Source organism: Accipiter gentilis, chromosome 24 (assembly GCF_929443795.1).
Source record: "Accipiter gentilis chromosome 24, bAccGen1.1, whole genome shotgun sequence".
In the NCBI taxonomy this organism is placed as follows: domain Eukaryota; kingdom Metazoa; phylum Chordata; class Aves; order Accipitriformes; family Accipitridae; genus Astur; species Astur gentilis.
The window spans coordinates 17234512-17252233 of record NC_064903.1 but is presented as its reverse complement, the minus strand read 5'-3'; the positions used below and the strand labels follow the sequence as shown (position 1 = coordinate 17252233).

The following is a 17722-nucleotide window of genomic DNA, read 5'->3' as shown; positions in this document are numbered from 1 at the left end:
TAGCCTATCAATAGTTACTTTCCTGATTGTTGGAATTTTACTTTCCTAATGCTTGGATTTTGTTATATTATTTTTTTTTCTTGCCATAGGGTTGGAGAATCTCAGCTTGGTTTTGGCTGTGGTTTTATATCTCTGCATCACACTATAAATAACTAGTAGTGGTTAGAAACTATCTTTTGAAAAAGCATTTAATTTTTGTTCTTGAGAGATGATCTGTGCCTTAAAGCTGTAAGCTGAGGAATCTCACCATCTCTGTTATTAAGGCTTCATTTTTTTAGGTAGCGGGAAAGCGCTCCAATTCTTTCTGGTAATGTAATACTTTGAGGTAGCTGGAGCTTTCTGTACACTATATATTTTATCTTTATACTGTTTAATAGTCTGACCCCATTCAGAAAACATTTCAGACTGCATATATTTTATGTTATTAATGGCAGTATTGATTTATAAGATCAACTTTAAAAAATGACTTGCTGTTTTACAAGAAAACCATCAAAAGGATTAATGTGCTTTCTCTTTGTACATCTACTCTTCTATCCATTGAAAATGACAATCAAGTCAAATGTCATTGGATTATCGTGCTTGCTCTAAGGAAACGTGTATAATTATACGTCCTGATAAAGGCATGTTCTTTTTACTTTGGGGAATAGATAGTCTGATGTTGCATTACCTGCAGATGTGCAATGATTACTTCCTGATGTTAATGTAGAGATTGCCTGTGGCTAGGCAATAAAAGCATGCTTTGTTTGCTTTTTTTTCTCTTAATCTGCATGGAGAATAGATATAGGTGCTATAGGGGAATAAAGCAAAGACATAGAAGAGAACCTTGTTGCTTTTTGGAGCAGGGTGTTATTCTACTATTTATTAAAGCTGCATGAACCAATATAAAGTGTTGATGTTTATGAGAAGTGTTGTTTATAGAAGTAAATGTTTTCCCCACCCTTCTACCACCGTGACTAAGATACTTTACACTTTAAATTTTATTTTCCTTCCTATAAACATTTCTTTCCCTCCTTTCTTTCCCCCACCCTGACATTATGTAGTTGATTTAATTCTCTAGATTGCTTTCCTCAAGCTCTAACTTGAGTTCATTTTGTTATGTGGTGACCACAGTTATGGATGACGCTCCCCCTGGCACACAGGAGTACATTATGTTACGGCAAGATTCGATCCAATCTGCGGAATTAAAGAAAAAAGAGTCCCCTTTTCGTGCTAAGTGTCACGAAATCTTCTGCTGCCCACTGAAGCAAGTGCACCTCAAAGAGAACACAGAGCCGGAAGGTTTGTGGCACTATGGATCCATGTTCTGTTTGTTTCTATTATTTTTATTTTTCCATGTATGTCCCTAGAGTGTGCTGTGTGTTTTCTCGCCTGTGTCAGTGCAGTGCAACTGATGCAGGAAGCGTGATGCACTCCATGTCCCCCTCTGCTTGCCTGTTAGTGTCTGATTCGGCTATCACGGGACACTGTAATATAAGCTATGTACAGTATCATTCTAGACAAGAAGTGACGCTGCTTTTTCTTAAATAAAGTTTGTTTGTTTCAGCTCTCATCATTACACACTGCCCTTTTTTTGGCTGCCAAAAGTTGCTTGCTACTTAAACGGCATCAATTCCTAGTTGGTTCTTTCCAGTAACATTTCTGAAGCTGCACTCTGCTGAAAATATGGCACTTAGACTCAGATTCGGCTTATCCCCAACACCTTTCACTCCATAAGGCTTCTGCATAGCGCTAGAGAATGCTCATAACAGCTGTACTTCAGTGAAGCAGGATGAAGTTTGTATGTAATGCACGCCTGGTTGCATTTTGGAAAATGAAATGCATGCAGAGCAGAAAAAAAATAAGTAGAATGTTTTCCTTTTCAGATAAAGCAAAGGTATGGTCTCTTCTAATGCCATGTTTACTAATATGAAATTACTAATGAGGTGTCTATATCTTTAACTTGTTCATCCAGTGTACATAAGATCAAGCTATTTTAAATTATATTTTTTAATATTTTCTGTTATTGTTCCATAAGTGTTTTGCGTTACTGCCTCATATTCTATGTGGTAAGCCTTCTACTTTTTGCATAAGCTCCAGTATCTGCCAAGACAAATAATGCTACTTCTGGTAGATATATTTTAAGATGAAAAATTCAGGGCTGGATTCTGCCACAATTGAGTCTGCAGGAATGGCAAAGTGAGCAGGTTGGAGTCCTTCCTCACAATTCATTTGTATTATTCTCTCTGTAATGATGGGCATCAGTTGCTGAGCTGTCACTATTAGCCAAAAATATTTCAGTCAATTGCTTTCTCCTGTTACCCCAAATTTTGCATGAATGTTCTTTGCACCACTTCTGGGAGATCTGTGTCTTTTAAAATAAAAGTATTTTATTAAAATAGTATTTCTTTCTCATGTCACCAGAAATATTAAGTCTGACACAAACACTGGTGTAAGGTGTGGGGAGAGCTTTTTTGTTTCAGTGATGATGTAACTGAATATTAAAATTGGGTTTTGAAAACACAAAGTCTAATTCTCCTCTCAGTTCTGGGGCTGACTTGATAGGAGTTGTGATTTTGTGATTCTGAACTCAATAAACATGAAGGAGACGTGAATCCCATAGCATTTTTCTGGATTAGCAGATGTAATGAATTTCATATCATCTGTTAGGGTTTGTGGTGTTCATGAGTAAATTATGAGCCCAGAACTGTTCTTGTCAAGCTCCTCTAGGAAGACGATGACGGCTGAACTACCAGAGGTGCTCAGCATCTTCAGCAAGTGATATTTGGTGAAATGAAAGGTTCCATGTGAGCCATAAAATGCAGGATCCTAAACTTGGCATCATTGACTCACATGATGTATTTCAATTTCTCCTTGTGCTCATGTGTAACTCCAGCAGAAGCTGATGGTCATTTCATTGGAACTTATACTGGGAGCTGGATTCCTGCGGGGGAGTGGCTCTTAGCTAGGTCTGATCATTTTCAGTGAATAAATCAACAATTTACACACCAATGGTATGTTCAAGAGGAACAAGGGAAGCAGAAGTATGCTGGGCCTTTATCTCCAGAGCATGAGTCTCCTTGGGCTATGGTTTGGTCCAGTGTTGAGGAATTCAGGATCTGCTGGGAGAAGCTTGCAAGGTGCAGGCTCTAAGTGAAGACCTGGGGAGCATCAGTTCTGCCGTATTGTCGCCTGGAAGCCAACAGTTGCTCTTCTTAGATTCTCCATAAATCTACATACTGTCTCTCCCCAACAACAGCTGTGTTACTCCTTCCTCCATGGCATATGGTATTGTTAATCATTCTTACTGAAAATGTTTAGTTCTAAGAGGAAAGCTTTTCATCTTTTACTGCAGTATACAAGGATGAATGTCTCTTCCCCTTCCCTTTTTTATCCCTTCTCCTCTCCTCCGGGAATTTTGCATTACTAGGCAGGGCACAAGAAGCTATGGCCATATTTACTTGTCCCACAACTGTCTGAGTTGACGGGAATTCATAGGGTATCAATTTTTATTGTTGCGTGATTTCTCTATGTGTTTCTGTGAAAGATGTTGCCCCTAGCATGAGAGGGAAAATACATGTTTAGGAGTGCTTTTGGCCTCTGTTGCAGCTTAAATTGCCTGGTCTTTTTCTTCAAAATCTGTGAATTGCCTGGCAACGGTGTTAGACCCACTGAAAGACTGGTGGGTGTCATCCTCAGTGGTCTGTTGGCATGAAGCTTGAAAAATTCTGAGTGTGAAATGATCTGAACTGTGCTTTCAGTGCAAACACTAAAACAGTCTGTTGAAGTTAATGGAGTGGCTGAAGGAAACCCTACCTGAATACCTTCTAGTGTGAACCCAGCACTTAACAGCTCAATTGCGCTGTGAGGATGAATGAAAGTAAATGTTTAAATTTGTTACTATAGCATAATTTACACATTTTTGAAGGTACTGGAAAGTACGGCAACTAAGAAGCTATTAGGAAAGCTCTCTGAGTAGAATGTTGTAATGGAAGTTTTATGGAAAATTGCAGACTTGAAAGACACTGCAGAGAGTATAAAAATGTACCTTTTTTTTATCTGCTGAGTGGTGACATGGGAACACATAGTAAATCCTGAATGTTCCTAACTTTGCAACTCTTTGCCTAACTATTTTATTTACTCTGCACTTTTTAACCATTTTCATACAGGGTTAATGCTTGGGGAGACTCATTTATCCCTTTGGGATTTGAACCCCTTAGGCATATATGATGACACCAGGTAAAAGATTTTCCTGGATTTTGGAGGGGTGTTTGGGGAATGTTCTACTGTTTGCTGAAAGACTTAAATACCACCTCGCTCTGGTATCTGAACCAGGTGGCCCATCATTTCTCTTCTCTCAAGCCCATTTCTAAAAGCAAGAGAAGCAGTGAGAAAAGTAGATCCATGTTTCCTAAAGTAACCTGTCTTGGTTTCTTGTTGTTTTCCTGACACCCTACCTGCCTGCCTGCAATGTCATCATTTTTCACAGCACCTATATGCTTCAAATACACCTTAGCAGATTAGGTCCAGGGCCAGTACATTCGATATCAGCCTGGAGGACACATAGAAGAAGGTCCTTGGTCCAGTAACTATAGCAAGGACAGTCTTTTTTTAAGTGGTAGGTGTGGAAGGAAGGAGGAGAACAATAGGAAATGGCAACTATATTATCTTCCTAAAATGTGGAAATTTCCATTTGAGTCCCGTGCCAGCAGGGTGATGTCTGTCAGTCTGGACCACGGTTCAGGTAGGATGCTGCCTTTCCTAGCTAATGCTATGGGAAACTTTGGACTAAGTTAAAAGATGAGCTGCTGCTTTATTCTGCATCATTCCAGCTTTGTGTTGTCAAAGTCATTCTACAGTTTACAACGTTATGGATCTCTCAAATGCAATAAAACAAACGGACCTGACATTCTTACCTGGATGCTAGGTCCTGTGGGCATTGTGCATTGTTTACAATTACATCCAAGCAGCAGCAAAATACAGGGTGTTTTTGTAGCTTCCCTCTAGCCAGGAATATACTGCTAGCAGGAGAAGGGCCATCTGAAGTACATTTTGCAGCTATTTGTTCTCTTAAATAGTTTAAACATAAGCTGCTGCTATCTGTATAAAACATGGTTACATAAAAAGAAGTCTGCTCCTGGAAAACTAATTTGAGTTGTATTATTACATCCAGAGGAGGGAATATAATGAGAGAAATGTTTCTTAAAAACACCCATTGGTTAGTCACAGTCACATAATCAAGAGTCTTGGCCTCTCGCCCACAGTTCTGTTTTCATGTGGGATTTTTTTGCCCTTTTTTTTTTTTTTTTTTTTGTAACATTTAGTCTCCCTCCAGGCATACATAACCTTTTTACACAGAAAAGCAGACAAGCATGGCAAAATATGTATTGGGGATGGGGAGAGGGAAATCTGGGATAGCAGCTGGTAATGAGGAAAGGCAGCTTTCCTCAACCAACAGGAAATCTGATTAGATAGAAAATGTTAAGGATGCTAATGTGAAACAAGCAGCTTTGCGGTTGCCCTTGACAATGGCTTGTTATCTTCATCCCTAGCAATGGGATGACTGGCAGAGCCAGTCCCGGGGGCGAGGAAAAGGTAGGACATTTAAGCACATTATGTGGGAGGCTGGCTCTTCCGCCTACTCCATGTGCACACGCGGTTTTGTCATCAGCAGAAATTCAGAGCCTTTATGTTGTCATACTGAATGTCCCTTTGGTGCTCTAAGTGTCGTGTCACCACTGATAGTACTGTTACTTGGCACTCTAATTATACTTTTCTTCTAGACCAAATCAGTCCTATTAGCCTGGCTCCTTCGTTTAATTATCTTAATGCTTTTGCATTTCTGCACTTTAGAGGACAAAAAGAAAGACGAAGGGGGAGGAGACCGTGTATTTGAAATCTTGGAGAACTGTGAGAGGTTTTTAAACTTTACGTATTGTTCAGAACTGAAAAAGACTTTGTATTCCAGTGGGGAATAATAGAAATGAGGGAATAATAGAGCCACGTGAAACGTAGGTACAGCCGCCTGTGCCGGTTGTGTCCGAGACGTTCAGACGCAGCACACTTGGCTGTGAGACACCAGCGAGGAGGTTCAGCATCTGCGCTGTGCGTGCATTCAACATCAGATTTAATCTGGACCAACAGCCACCTGAAAGTAACTCACTGGTTCGTTGAATAGGGGCTCCTACTAAGTTACATGATTCTATTTAGAAACTTTATTAGGGTTATGGTCCCTTGGTGCTGAGTTAATCACATTTCACAATCTTCCATGATGGTTTTCATCATTTTTTCTGCTTTCAATGGAGGTGAAAAGTGAAGACGTGGTATCCCATTTGCCAAGGCTCTTGCCAATAGGAGTATTTAACCCTTTACTGCTGCGGCTAAGCTGTCTGGCCTGAAGCAGTTCATCCCATGGAGGGCAGGCAGTCTACTCTTGCCTGGTGCTGGGCCTTGCAGCCCTCTGTGCTCTCATCATCACCCTTTTCCTCAGCAAAACCTTGTTCTTGACTCAGCTTTTGTCTGCACCTCTCGGGTCCACCTGTGAGGAGCGTGAAGCTTTCACCTTGCCTTCACTCCTGAGTCCTGGCACTGGCAAGAAGCAGCAATGAGCAGTGCCTGAGCCTTTTCCAATACAAAATAAAAATAAGCTCTGAATCCTGTCTGTCTAGATACACGTGGAGTTGCTGCAGCTATGGGACCATATCTGTAGTGGAGGGTGATCTAAAGGGAGTGATGTAGACCACAAAAGCCAAAGGTCTGAAGCTGCCACTGTTACAATGGCTTTTTCCCCCCAAAGAGAAATCGACTTTGACTTGAGTGATTAAACGATGACCTTCTGTTTCAGGGCATTGGAAGGCAGTGGTGACAACTGCACTCTTATTTTCTTCAGATGCTTCGTACATAAAGCAGAATAGCTCAGTCCTGTAAGTGTCTGAGCCCTCTTGCCCTGATCCTCCAAAGCCTTTAAGCACACGATTAACTTTAAACATGTGAGTGCTCCTGGGAGAGTCAAAGGGGTTGGGATGTATTTAATGAGCTTACCTGAACACGGTCTGGGCCTGGCTCAGGTTCAGGCTCAGACAGTGCAAATCCAGAGTAATTCCACCAAAATCCAAGATTTACTCAATATTTACTTGTCTGCAAATGAGATCAGAACCCCCTCATAAAGTTTAATTTGATTTCTTCTTTTCTTACTCCCTTAGGAGTTTATATGGTCCTTATTGCCACAGTGGTTCGTGACTGAACATGCATGTCATCGTGGCACTCCTGTGCAGTAGGGAAATGTAATGTTTCCCATTATAAAGAGAGAACTGAAGGACTTGATTCTCAAAACTATTTGAGCATCTCATCAGCTTTAGTAATAATAACACTGCCTACTGAATCAGCTGAGCACTAGATACTTAACTATTACCTTTGGAAGATTCTGGGGTGTGACACTTCTAGCCACGCAGAAATACAGCAGAGTTCGGAATTCAACATCTTTCCATGGACTTCAACTTAGAATCTGAGTTTTTTGTCTTTCTCTTCAGCAGCAGCTCAGCGGCAGCCTGTGCCAACTGATCTGCCAGCTACCTCCAGCCCTCCTTTCCTCTTGCCTCCCACCACGTGCTTGTGCGTTGACCCATGCTTCGGCAAGTTCCACCACCAAACACCTTCTTTTCTCACCACGGGAGTTAAGGAGTAGCTCAGCGCTAGGTGAGCCCGGTGCCAGCTGTGGCAGGCAGGGTGGGGTGGCATGGTGAGGGACAGAGGACAGGGGGACAGTAGCAGCCAGCTTTAGCAGGTAATGCATGAATGGTGACAGGTTATCGGGCTCCTAGTTCAGCTTTACCCTAAACTGTTACCCTTTACTACTATATTTTTCCATACCTTCCTCACTTTTTACCAAGTACTTGGCTCTATGCTTGGTGTTTACGCATTCAGCTGCGTGTGCTGCCTTATAAAAACCATCTATCTCTTTTTAAGGTGCCTGGATGTGATTTAAAGAATAAGGTGGTGGTTCACTGTTTAAAGTCCTGAGCAGGAGGCATCTAATTGTTGATAAAACATTTCTATCAGTAGGCACTACAATGATTACAAAGTGTATGTTGAGGAAGGTGTTTGAGGTTTTGAAGAAAAGTCGCTGACTGTAGCATTTCAAATGGCTTGCAAATCTCTCTTGTTCCTGAATTCACATACACCTGCCACCTCACAGGACATGGTGCAAGAGCTCTCCTTAGGGCTTTACTTAGCTCCTGAGAGGCTTGGAGATCAGTGTGTTATACACAGCTATGATTCCTGCATTCTGTTGATTTGCTTTGCTAATTCCTTTTAACTTGTACAACTGCCAGATTTTTCCTACCTACCTGAAAAATAAGGATTGCAGCTGGAAGATCTTTCTCACTGTGTATGCACACACCTCTCAGTCCAGGAAACAGTGTACACACCTTAGTCTGTTTGTCAGACTCAAATCTTTAGAGTAATGTGGCTGGAGGAAAAGAAGATAAAACGTAAGGAATAAAGGCAGCCCAGACACCCTCTTTTGTAAGGAATAGCCCAGACACTGTCTTTTGGATAGAAGAAGGATTTCAAACTTAACAGTGCTGCTGTTCTTCCCAGGCTGCCCTCCAGGCCAGCAGCTCACAGAGGGGGAATTCAGCTGGTGTCTGGCACTGATGGACCAATGCTCACCCTGCAGTCACTTCTTACCCAGCACTCTTCGGGGAGCTGATATTCAAGCCATAGTTCCTGCACACTACGTCCTTTGATCAAACCTGCCATTACAAAGCACCTTTGTGTGTATACCTGTTATTGAATGCCTAGTCCCTTTCGGACTATGTTCTCTTTTCTGCTGGATGCTTTCTTTAGTGCCCAGATGTTTCCTGACCTCTGTAAAGCATGGTCAGATTTCAGCCTAATCGGTGCCGATTTTTCAGCATATGCAGACCTGCCTTTCTTGGGTGACTGTCCTCATGGAGTCATCAGGTGGGTGGTCCCCAAGTCTGTAGGTAATAGATACACCAGGAGAAGCACTAAGAGTCCTCACAGTCCTTTAATCTGCCATTTCACCTGGCCACAAGTAACAAATTGGAAATTAAGTGTTAGTTGAACTGGGTTTTCCTGGTGCAGACATTCAAAGGTGCAGGTGTAATTGTGAATTGTGTAATTGCTAGCCAAATTTGCACTCAGTAGCATCAGAGGAGTTTAAGTAAGTCATGGCGTTAGGAGCAGTTTCAGCGCTTTTAGTTCAAGACGATGGGTTTTAATTTTCAAGCTGGAGCTGGCCTCACCACTGAACAGGTCATGGTAACCTAAAGAGAATTCTTATCTCTTACCTTACCTGTGTACTCTTCGAGGCAAATCTTTTATCTATGCCTTTTGCTATTTTGCTCTCAACTCAGAATAAATATTCACTATGGAGACAGTATCTGGCACTTAGCATATCTAAAGTAGGACATTTAGACCATATGAGTCATGCTGATATTCTTTTCTCATCTCATCTGTAAAGGACTCTTTGAGAGCTTCAAAGAGTGCTTCTTGTATGGAGGAAGGCCTTTGTCTTGCTACCTTTTCATTCCATGACTCTCCTGAGAAAGCATCAGACTTCACTCTTGAATCTGTCCTCATTTTAAATAAGAAGATATCGTTCTTTATTAATAATGAAGGTTTTTTCTTCATACCTTATTCAGCTACATGGCCCGTCATAATTATTGCATGACCCTTTATCAGTGGTAATGTCTGTAGTATTTAAATACTGACCTTTGGGTTGAGAGCACACCAAATTTTTCATGCTGTTCTAGGTTACAACAACTCTGGAAACAGGGAGTTGTTAAACTTTTTAGCTATTACTGGGAAGTTGTTTCCTTTCCCAAGGCAATCACTTACAAGAGCATTTAGGCATGTCTACATGGTGCAGCAGAGCATACTGCAGAGATCCCCTAGCTACCACCCCGCATCTATGCAGTCTAGTGCAGCACCATGCAATGGTGTTAGTTATTAGTTAGCTCAGGGGTAATTAGCTGGAGTAACTCACAGTATTATGCTGCAGCATGTCTATGGTTTCCAGTTCCAGGATGAGCTCAGCCCATATCTAACTCAGGGGTTTCTGCTCTTCAGTCCATCAGCAGTCTGGGCCTTCAGCAGCTCTCATGCTTCTCCTCGTTCTGGATACTGCTCTGTCAGAGCTGTGGATGCTTTCAGAACAAAGCTGAAGAATTTTTACAGCAGTACATTTTATTTCAAATACATGGTGAGCATGCTATGCAGTAATGTGGGTTAGTGTTCTCTTATGATTGCATAAGCAGTTAACTTTGGGTGGTAGTAGTTTTGTCTCTATTTTTTTGTTCTCTTTTAAGTGTCCTGACCTGTGAAGCTAACGAAACTGAAGAAGCTTCACCCAGACCTCAGTTAGCACAACAGAGGTCCAAAGATTGCAAAAGGACAGAGTTTTCCTAGAACACTTATGTAAAATTATTGAATGCTTTTTCAGTAGTGCCTGAGCGTTTGGGAAAAAGTCAGTGCTTAGACTGTTTCATATTCATTTTTTTGCCCACTGGTATCTATCTACAGAGTTTTCCTGCTGTGTACAAGTTCTTTGATTTTGCTTATAAGCTTAAAAAAACCCCCAGCTTTTGTAGGGCAGTGCAAAATATTTGCATATCTTTTAAGACAGCTCTCGTCCTTCAGGACGGAAAGGTGTACTATCAAGCAATGGTGTTCAGGAAGACTGAATAGGTGATTGCTGGGCACTGATCCCAGTATGTATGTTTGTTTCTTTCTGCCATGTGTTTGAAAACACCGAGACGGATATTTTTTTTTCTGAAAGACAGATTACAAAGAGGTAGGTTAAACCCTAAAGATTACAAGGGACATAAACCTGCAAAGGTTCTGACCTGCAGAGGTGTATCCAACACATGGCTGTACATTCTCTTCAAGTGACACAATGTTTCTTGAACTTCTGCTGTAAAGAAAATTGCAGTGCATTTTGGAAACGAGTAGAAATCCTTTCTCAGGCATCTTGGATACTCCTGATCTGAAGCTGTCTGCCACAGTTTTCAAGTGCACTAATTCTTGCATGTTGATTTAGCAAGGAAAAAAATGAAGAATATATACAACTTACTGCACAAGAAGTCTTTAGGTACCAGCTGTCTCTCACGCTTGACATTTCCACATTACACAACAGTCCCTTCTAGAAGGGTTAGCGGTGCAGCTGTGCTACTTCTCACTATTCTACACTATCTGGTCAAAATTAGCTCCCACAACAGAATAAAAATCTAGTGGCCACTCTTCAGGTTTGTGCCAGCACCATTAAGTCAGATTTGAACGTTTTGTGTGGCCCTTGGTGTAGAGAAGTCAGAAGAGCACCGGTGTATAGAGTGGTGGTGACTGAGTGTAATGTTACACAAATATCTAAGCATCTTGATTGTTTTGCCGGAGCCCCATAGAGAAGAGAAATGAAGTGGGCCAACCATGCTTCCTCTTAACAAATATATTCTAAATAACAGCTTAACCTTTCTCCTTATGCTTGCTTTTCCTTCTTGTTACAATACACCTGTCTCAGGGGTTTTTTTTCCTTGGATCTTGTGGAAGAGGCACACGTCATTCTTCAGCTGTGTTTCTTGCAGCCTTTATGAGAAGGCTAGAGGCTTAGCTAGCCCTAGAGCCTCACATCCTTAGAGGATGAAACTGAGAGGTTTACCATAGAGGGTGAAAAACTATCTGTGTCCCTGAATCAGCAGAACTTACTCCATACAGCAAGCTGGTACTTTAGCATCCATTGAAGATGCATCAATAAACTGCCATGAGACTTCTCAGGGCATGGAAGGCTCTGATGCCAGTAAACCATGGGCTGGTGACTTCAGAAATAGGGATGTTTTCACTCATATGTCCTGCCTGCCCTCATGGACATCGTTGGTTTAGAAGCTTTACTAACTTTGACTTCAATGTTGTGGAGATAGATGGGGCTGCAGAAAAAGAGTCAGTCATGGAGACCATCTGCAGGACAAGAATCTGAGAATGCAGTGAATGCAGTGCTAAGCTTTTTGTCTTTTGAAAAAGGCATTAACAGCATAAACCACGTTTGTGGTGACTGTCAGTCTGTTCTCTAAACCTGCCTTTCCTCTGAACAGTCATATGGTTTTTCATTTCTGCAACAGGTGATGCCAAATATGACACTTAATTGCAAGAGTTGTTAAAAAATGTAGAGTTGAGTTCAGCTGTGCACCTTTGCTTAATTGGTGCATGCTCCTGTTTCTCTTCCTCTGCAACTCCAGCTTGAGTCAGTAGTTGAAGACAGAGTTTTGCTCTCTCGTTGCTCTTTCCTCTGGTGAGTATAATCATTCTTTCGTTTCAGACAAGTGGCAAAGCTGACATCGAATATTGCTAGTGTAAGTAGAAAATGTTTAAGCTTCACATAGGATGTTTCCTTCTAATGATGAGCTATCAGCATTAACCCGGTAGATTTTATATGGCTGGCCTTTTAATGATAAATTTAGATTAAATACACTGTAAAAACAGCAGTAAGCAAAAATTTGAATGGGACTTGAGCTGCCAAATGGAAGTAAGTGGTTTCTTAAATCACTTGGATATTAAATTAGATAAATGTAAAAATGGCAAGAAATTTTGCTGGTCTTTGTACTAATAACAAAGGAGCATGTTTAGAAAATTACTATTTTAACTGAAAAGAATTTCATTTAGTGCATTTAATAATATGTGCAGTGAAATGTACAGTCAGTATGATATGGTTCTGGATATATAAAAAAATGCAGTGCTAGTTATTTCAAAGTTGAGGGAAGCTCTGAGTCAAAACAAGCTTTCCTGCTGGTGCTGAAGAACACACTTTTTATGATATGCAAATGATACTTAAGTGGAAGTTATATATTCTCTAAAATTCAGATTCTCTGCTTCAAAAATTCCTTTGCCCCTCGACAGTTTCCCTCCTAATAACAGAGGAGGTTATTTAAAATTACTTGTTTGCTAGGTTGCTGAGCCAGTTACCTTCAAGGCATGCTGATTATCCTTGAGGAAGACTAAGCAGATTGCCAAAAGGTTCCTGAATTAACATGGACTCCTCCTCTTTAAGAGTGATGACCTTCTAACCCAAAATTAGTAGGTTGTTTTAAAGGATGGCAGTTTCTCCTGTGGAGGTTTCTCTTGGCTGCTTGTTCTTTGGCACACTAAGGTACATGCTTTCCTAAGGATGCCTGATCTGTGTGTAAATAACATTTCTTTCAAATTCAGAATACAGAAGAATATTCTTCAGGACCTAATGGCAGCAGATGTTCAGCTTGTGCAGGCTGGTACTATTGGGAACACTGAGAACACTGATGAGTTGATAGGTCACGTCCGCTGAAAACACTTTTGAAGATAAATGTACTCTTCATTTGCTGAAAAACACTTCTATTCCCCATTCCTATTAATTTTAATCTGTAAGCAAGTTGCAAGTAAGTGTGGACTAATCATCAGGATGAAAGATGGGTTGAATAGGGTGGCAAACAACAATAGGAGAATGGGTATTAAAAGCAGCTAGGAGAGGGCAGGTTTTGAATCGTAAAGCATCATGGAACTGAGGAGGAGAGGTTGGAATGGGAGGTCAGTCCGATGACGGGGAAGGAAAGTCTGCTAGGAGAGTGATTAAGGAGTTGGTGATATGTACAGGTGAGCAGGGAGCTTTTGGATGAGCTTGTTGGCTGCAGGTGAGATCCAAAATTGAAAAAGAGAGGGATCCCTGAGCTCCAACAGGGTTAAAAGGCTACTGCATTAGAGAGGAGCTGGAAGTCCCTTCTGGATGGAAACCTGAAAGTGAGAGAAGTGACCTGTAGAGGACAGAGATCTCCAAAGAAAAACTGACTAGTTACTCAGCTGCAACTTTTTTTTTTGAATAACGTCATCTCTATCATGCCACCACTGCCAGAGAAACGTGGTCTGTTTTCCTTGGGTTGTTCTACCTCATGCTGTGAAGATCAGACCCCATGAACTGACCAGCACAAAGCACAGCAGCTTCTTCTCTAACTCCATGTTCATACCTCTGTACACACCGTCATATACAGGAAATTACTTAATAATCTAAACAGTGGATTCCAACCACACAAGTAGTTGTCCATATCCTCAACTTATATATATTTAATGAAGTACATTGACTTCTGTAGAATGCTGCCAATTTACATGTGATCAGGTGTATTTATGGGCAGATTCTTTAATTTTCACATGCAAATATGCATAATTGTGCATCCAAGAGACTGAGGAAAATTGCAGGGTAGCACTATGACAATTTGTTCTTGATATAATCTCTCCTATAGCAGAATCTGTACTGCCTCAACGGAATTGAAAAGGTGCCTTTTAAAATCTAATGTCTCAAAAGGACATTGTAAAAAACAAAACAAAACAAAACCCAACACTCCTGCCAGGGTTTTTGGGGTTTTTTTTTTAGTGGTGTGTTTTGGAGTTGGTGGATTGGGGTTTTTTTAAGGAGTTTTATTGCCAACTTTTAAAGTCAGTGTGTTTCCAACAGAATGATGTTGAGATGGATGCTTGCCGACATTTTTCTTTGTAAGTCCTTGGTCAGACTCTTATTTATGGGTAAAACTGGAATTCACTCATCCTGGGATGGATGCGGTAAGAGTGGTAGTTGGCTTCAGGTCAACTTACTGTCTGAGTTCTGTAATACATCCCCAAAGATTTCATCACATACCTTTGAAAGGCACCAGTGACTTGGTGTTGCAGAGGAGTTCTATATTTAGCGCTCTTCTCTTACAGGAGCTGTTTCTTATTCAGGTGCCAAACTCTCTACCTTCATTCCTTGTTTTATTTCTAGTAATATTTCTGTATAACCTGTGTTTCGTGAGTCATTCTATTTCCCTCTGAGTCAATGTCTGAGCTCAATCTGTTGTTGCTCTAAGAAGTTCATCTCTCTGTTTAGTACTAAGGAAACGATTCTGACTGGGGGGCAGGAGGAGCACCCAGTAACATACTGTCAGCTTTTCAGTCTTCTGGAGTTGATGTCTGTGATGAACACTTACTTGTAAGGACACAAATCTGTAGGAATATTTTTTTTTAATAATGCATAAGTCAAGGTTTATAAGGAAAAACATGCAAATCTAAACTCACGCACCAGATTTCTCAAGAGACTTCTATTGCTGTGGGTTGGTTAGAAAGGAAACTTTAGTTAAAAGTTTCGGTTGTATTACTTTGATTTAGGATGGGACTCCAGGGAAGGATCAAAACAGATTGGTTCTTGCAGTTGGTAGTTTGAGCAAATTCACAAATAGTTTAGGGCTTCTTTATGGTCTTTAAAAATCTAGTGGCGACAGTGTTGGAGTATGGGAGAGTTGATGTCTGATTTCTCCATCATTGTAATAACAAGTCTTGTTATTTCTTGTGTAATATAACTTGTTCGAATTGGCATTGCCCCATTTGAAGTCAGTGGATCTTGAAGCTGTGAAGCAGAGGGATTGCAGGAGCAGAGTGACTATTGGCTGAGAACTGGCTCCTAATATTTACTTCTACTTCTTGAGAGATTAAATACTCAAGGTTGATTTTAAAAGTACTGCTGCCAAATGTTCTAGGAATCCTCTGCCACTCCATTAAGCTTAGCTGCAATGAAGGTCCTATAAAGACCAAGTGATAACGGCTTTGCCTGCTTCAGCTACTCCTAATAGCCCTTCTTCTCAGCAGTCTATTAAAAAATAGGTGAGAGGGGAGAAGAAGAAATCCATATGCACAAAACTGAGAGATCTTATCTGGAACTATGTCTTCTGTAGCTTTTAAGAGTGTCTGTAACATGAACCCTGAGGACTTAGGAGGGAAGCGCTTTCAAAACTGGTTTTTGTTAAAGAAGAAATGTGGTTCACCAAAAAAGGGGTGTGACTGTTCTACTTTTTTTTTTCCAAAATCTGTCTGTCTGTCTTTCTGTCTTGCTTTGCTTCTTTCTTCCTGTCTAATAGTATAATTTTATGGTTTCCCTGCTCTGCTTTCCAGCTTTGGTACAGGGTGATCCAAAAATAGTTAGGAACTTGAGACAACCTGAAACTAGACTGGCTTTAAAGTCTGTGTTCTTAGATGGTGTCTGGCTGTGAGATGACTTTGGGATGCACACAGTCTCTCTCTTGCTTTTATTAATTGTATTTCCTGAACTCTCTGCTGAAGAAATTCCTAGTTTAGGCGACATGTAGCTAGGAGGGTGGCTGGCTGCAGCCACGACCCGTAATTAATGCTTAAGAAACTGTGGGAGGAGATCAGTGCTTCCTCTGTAACCATGTGAAAGTCTCCTGAGCATTTGCAGGAGTGTTTACTGGAGCCTTCCCATATGGACTTCTCCTTTCATGGTTTATAGAGGTTCCTCATTATAAGCCATCGCATCCTCCATTTTCTGTAATAACGAGTCTGGAGGCCAAGTTGGGAAATTATCCTAGTCTTCTTGCAAAATTGTTCTAAACCTTTCCCTGTCTCTTAAAGATTGCTCTGAAGACTAGTATATCAACATAACTTACAGGGTATCTGTCTTCTTCAACAAGACTGCTTGAACTAGTAGAAGATGTGAGAGTTTTTCCAACACAATGGAGAAAACTACTGGAATATCAGAGAAATGTGTAGTTTGGGCATGAGGCAATATGCTTTGCGTATTGGAAAACTTCAGATATTCAGGAATCAGAATCCATGGGTTGTCTGTCCATCTGAACAAATAAGCTAACAGCTCGGGCAGCTCAATCCCTTGACATGTCCTCTCAGGGTAACCCTGTGATGCCATTTCACTTGTTGCATGTGGTTGCAGGGCCAAGAAGTGAAGTGTAATACACGTATTACATTCAACGTAGGCTGAATTGATCAGTCTGTTTTTCATGCTCCATCTGCATAGGAGGACTCCATCTGTGTTGTTTTTAAAAACCATTTATTATGTTAATAGTTGATGCAGAAGTCTACTGTTTATTATTCCCCTCTACCCAAAGATATATCTTTCTTTGGACTGAAAAGTACTTTCCCTAGACAAAAATTCACATTTTTCTCTAAAAAAAATATTCTTCTGCCTGGAGACCGAAATCAGGGAACTCCTTGAAATCTCTTGGTCTCTTTCACTGCTAACAAATAATCATCTCATACGGAAAGGATGGCCGAATTTTATGCTTCCATATGCATATGCAATCAGTAAGTTCAAGTTAATACAGTATATGAACAAATGCAGGTAGAGACGCTTCTCTAGAGTGTCTTCTGCTCATACCTCTACAGAGTGTGCTCACTTTGATAGTGTTTGGCAGAGAAGGGCATCAGTGAAAAACATAGTTACTAAGTACAAACTATAAGCAAAGGACTGGCTAGGAAATTAAAGTGTGGAGGAAAATCCAAAAATCACTGTAATTCCTGTGTTTTATAGGGGTCATATTTCCTCCTTGGTTGCCAGGTTTGTGGACTAGAAGTTAAAAGATTAATGAGCAGAAATGCTAGCGAACATCCTCTTCACAGAGAAGAGACTGTTGTGCTTGCTGACTCACACTGGCATAGTTTCAGCTTTAAAAGATTCAAAGTTTATTGACTGGGTAAGCTACCCTGCAACATTAATTGCTGTTGTCCCAGGACAGTGTATTTCCACTTAAGGATGTGATTTCATTAAAGTAATAGACTAGGTTCTTGTGCTAGGTTACTCACATATTTTGATGGTTGGAAGGAGCCTTGCAGTGACCTTAAGTTATTCTTTCAAGAATGTTACATCACCTTTCAGTTCTCTTTTCACAAAGGGCAAATAAAAGTCATGTATAATTGGATTGTGTGCTTCCTT

The 17722-nt window shown here is 40.8% G+C and overlaps 1 protein-coding gene across 3 annotated transcripts in view; it reads left to right on the top strand.

Annotated features, from left to right (window-relative positions):
* The window catches only part of FGF13 (fibroblast growth factor 13), a 264985-nt gene that overhangs the window by 140835 nt on the left and 106428 nt on the right, over positions 1–17722 (top strand). For 2 of the 3 annotated variants that reach the window (XM_049827210.1, XM_049827212.1), the window contains exon 2: positions 1111–1278. The exons of the other annotated variant lie outside the window; for it this stretch is intronic. In XM_049827210.1, coding sequence (XP_049683167.1) covers positions 1111–1278 — 168 coding nt within the window. The remainder of the gene's footprint in view (positions 1–1110; positions 1279–17722) is intronic. 3 annotated transcript variants of the gene reach the window in all.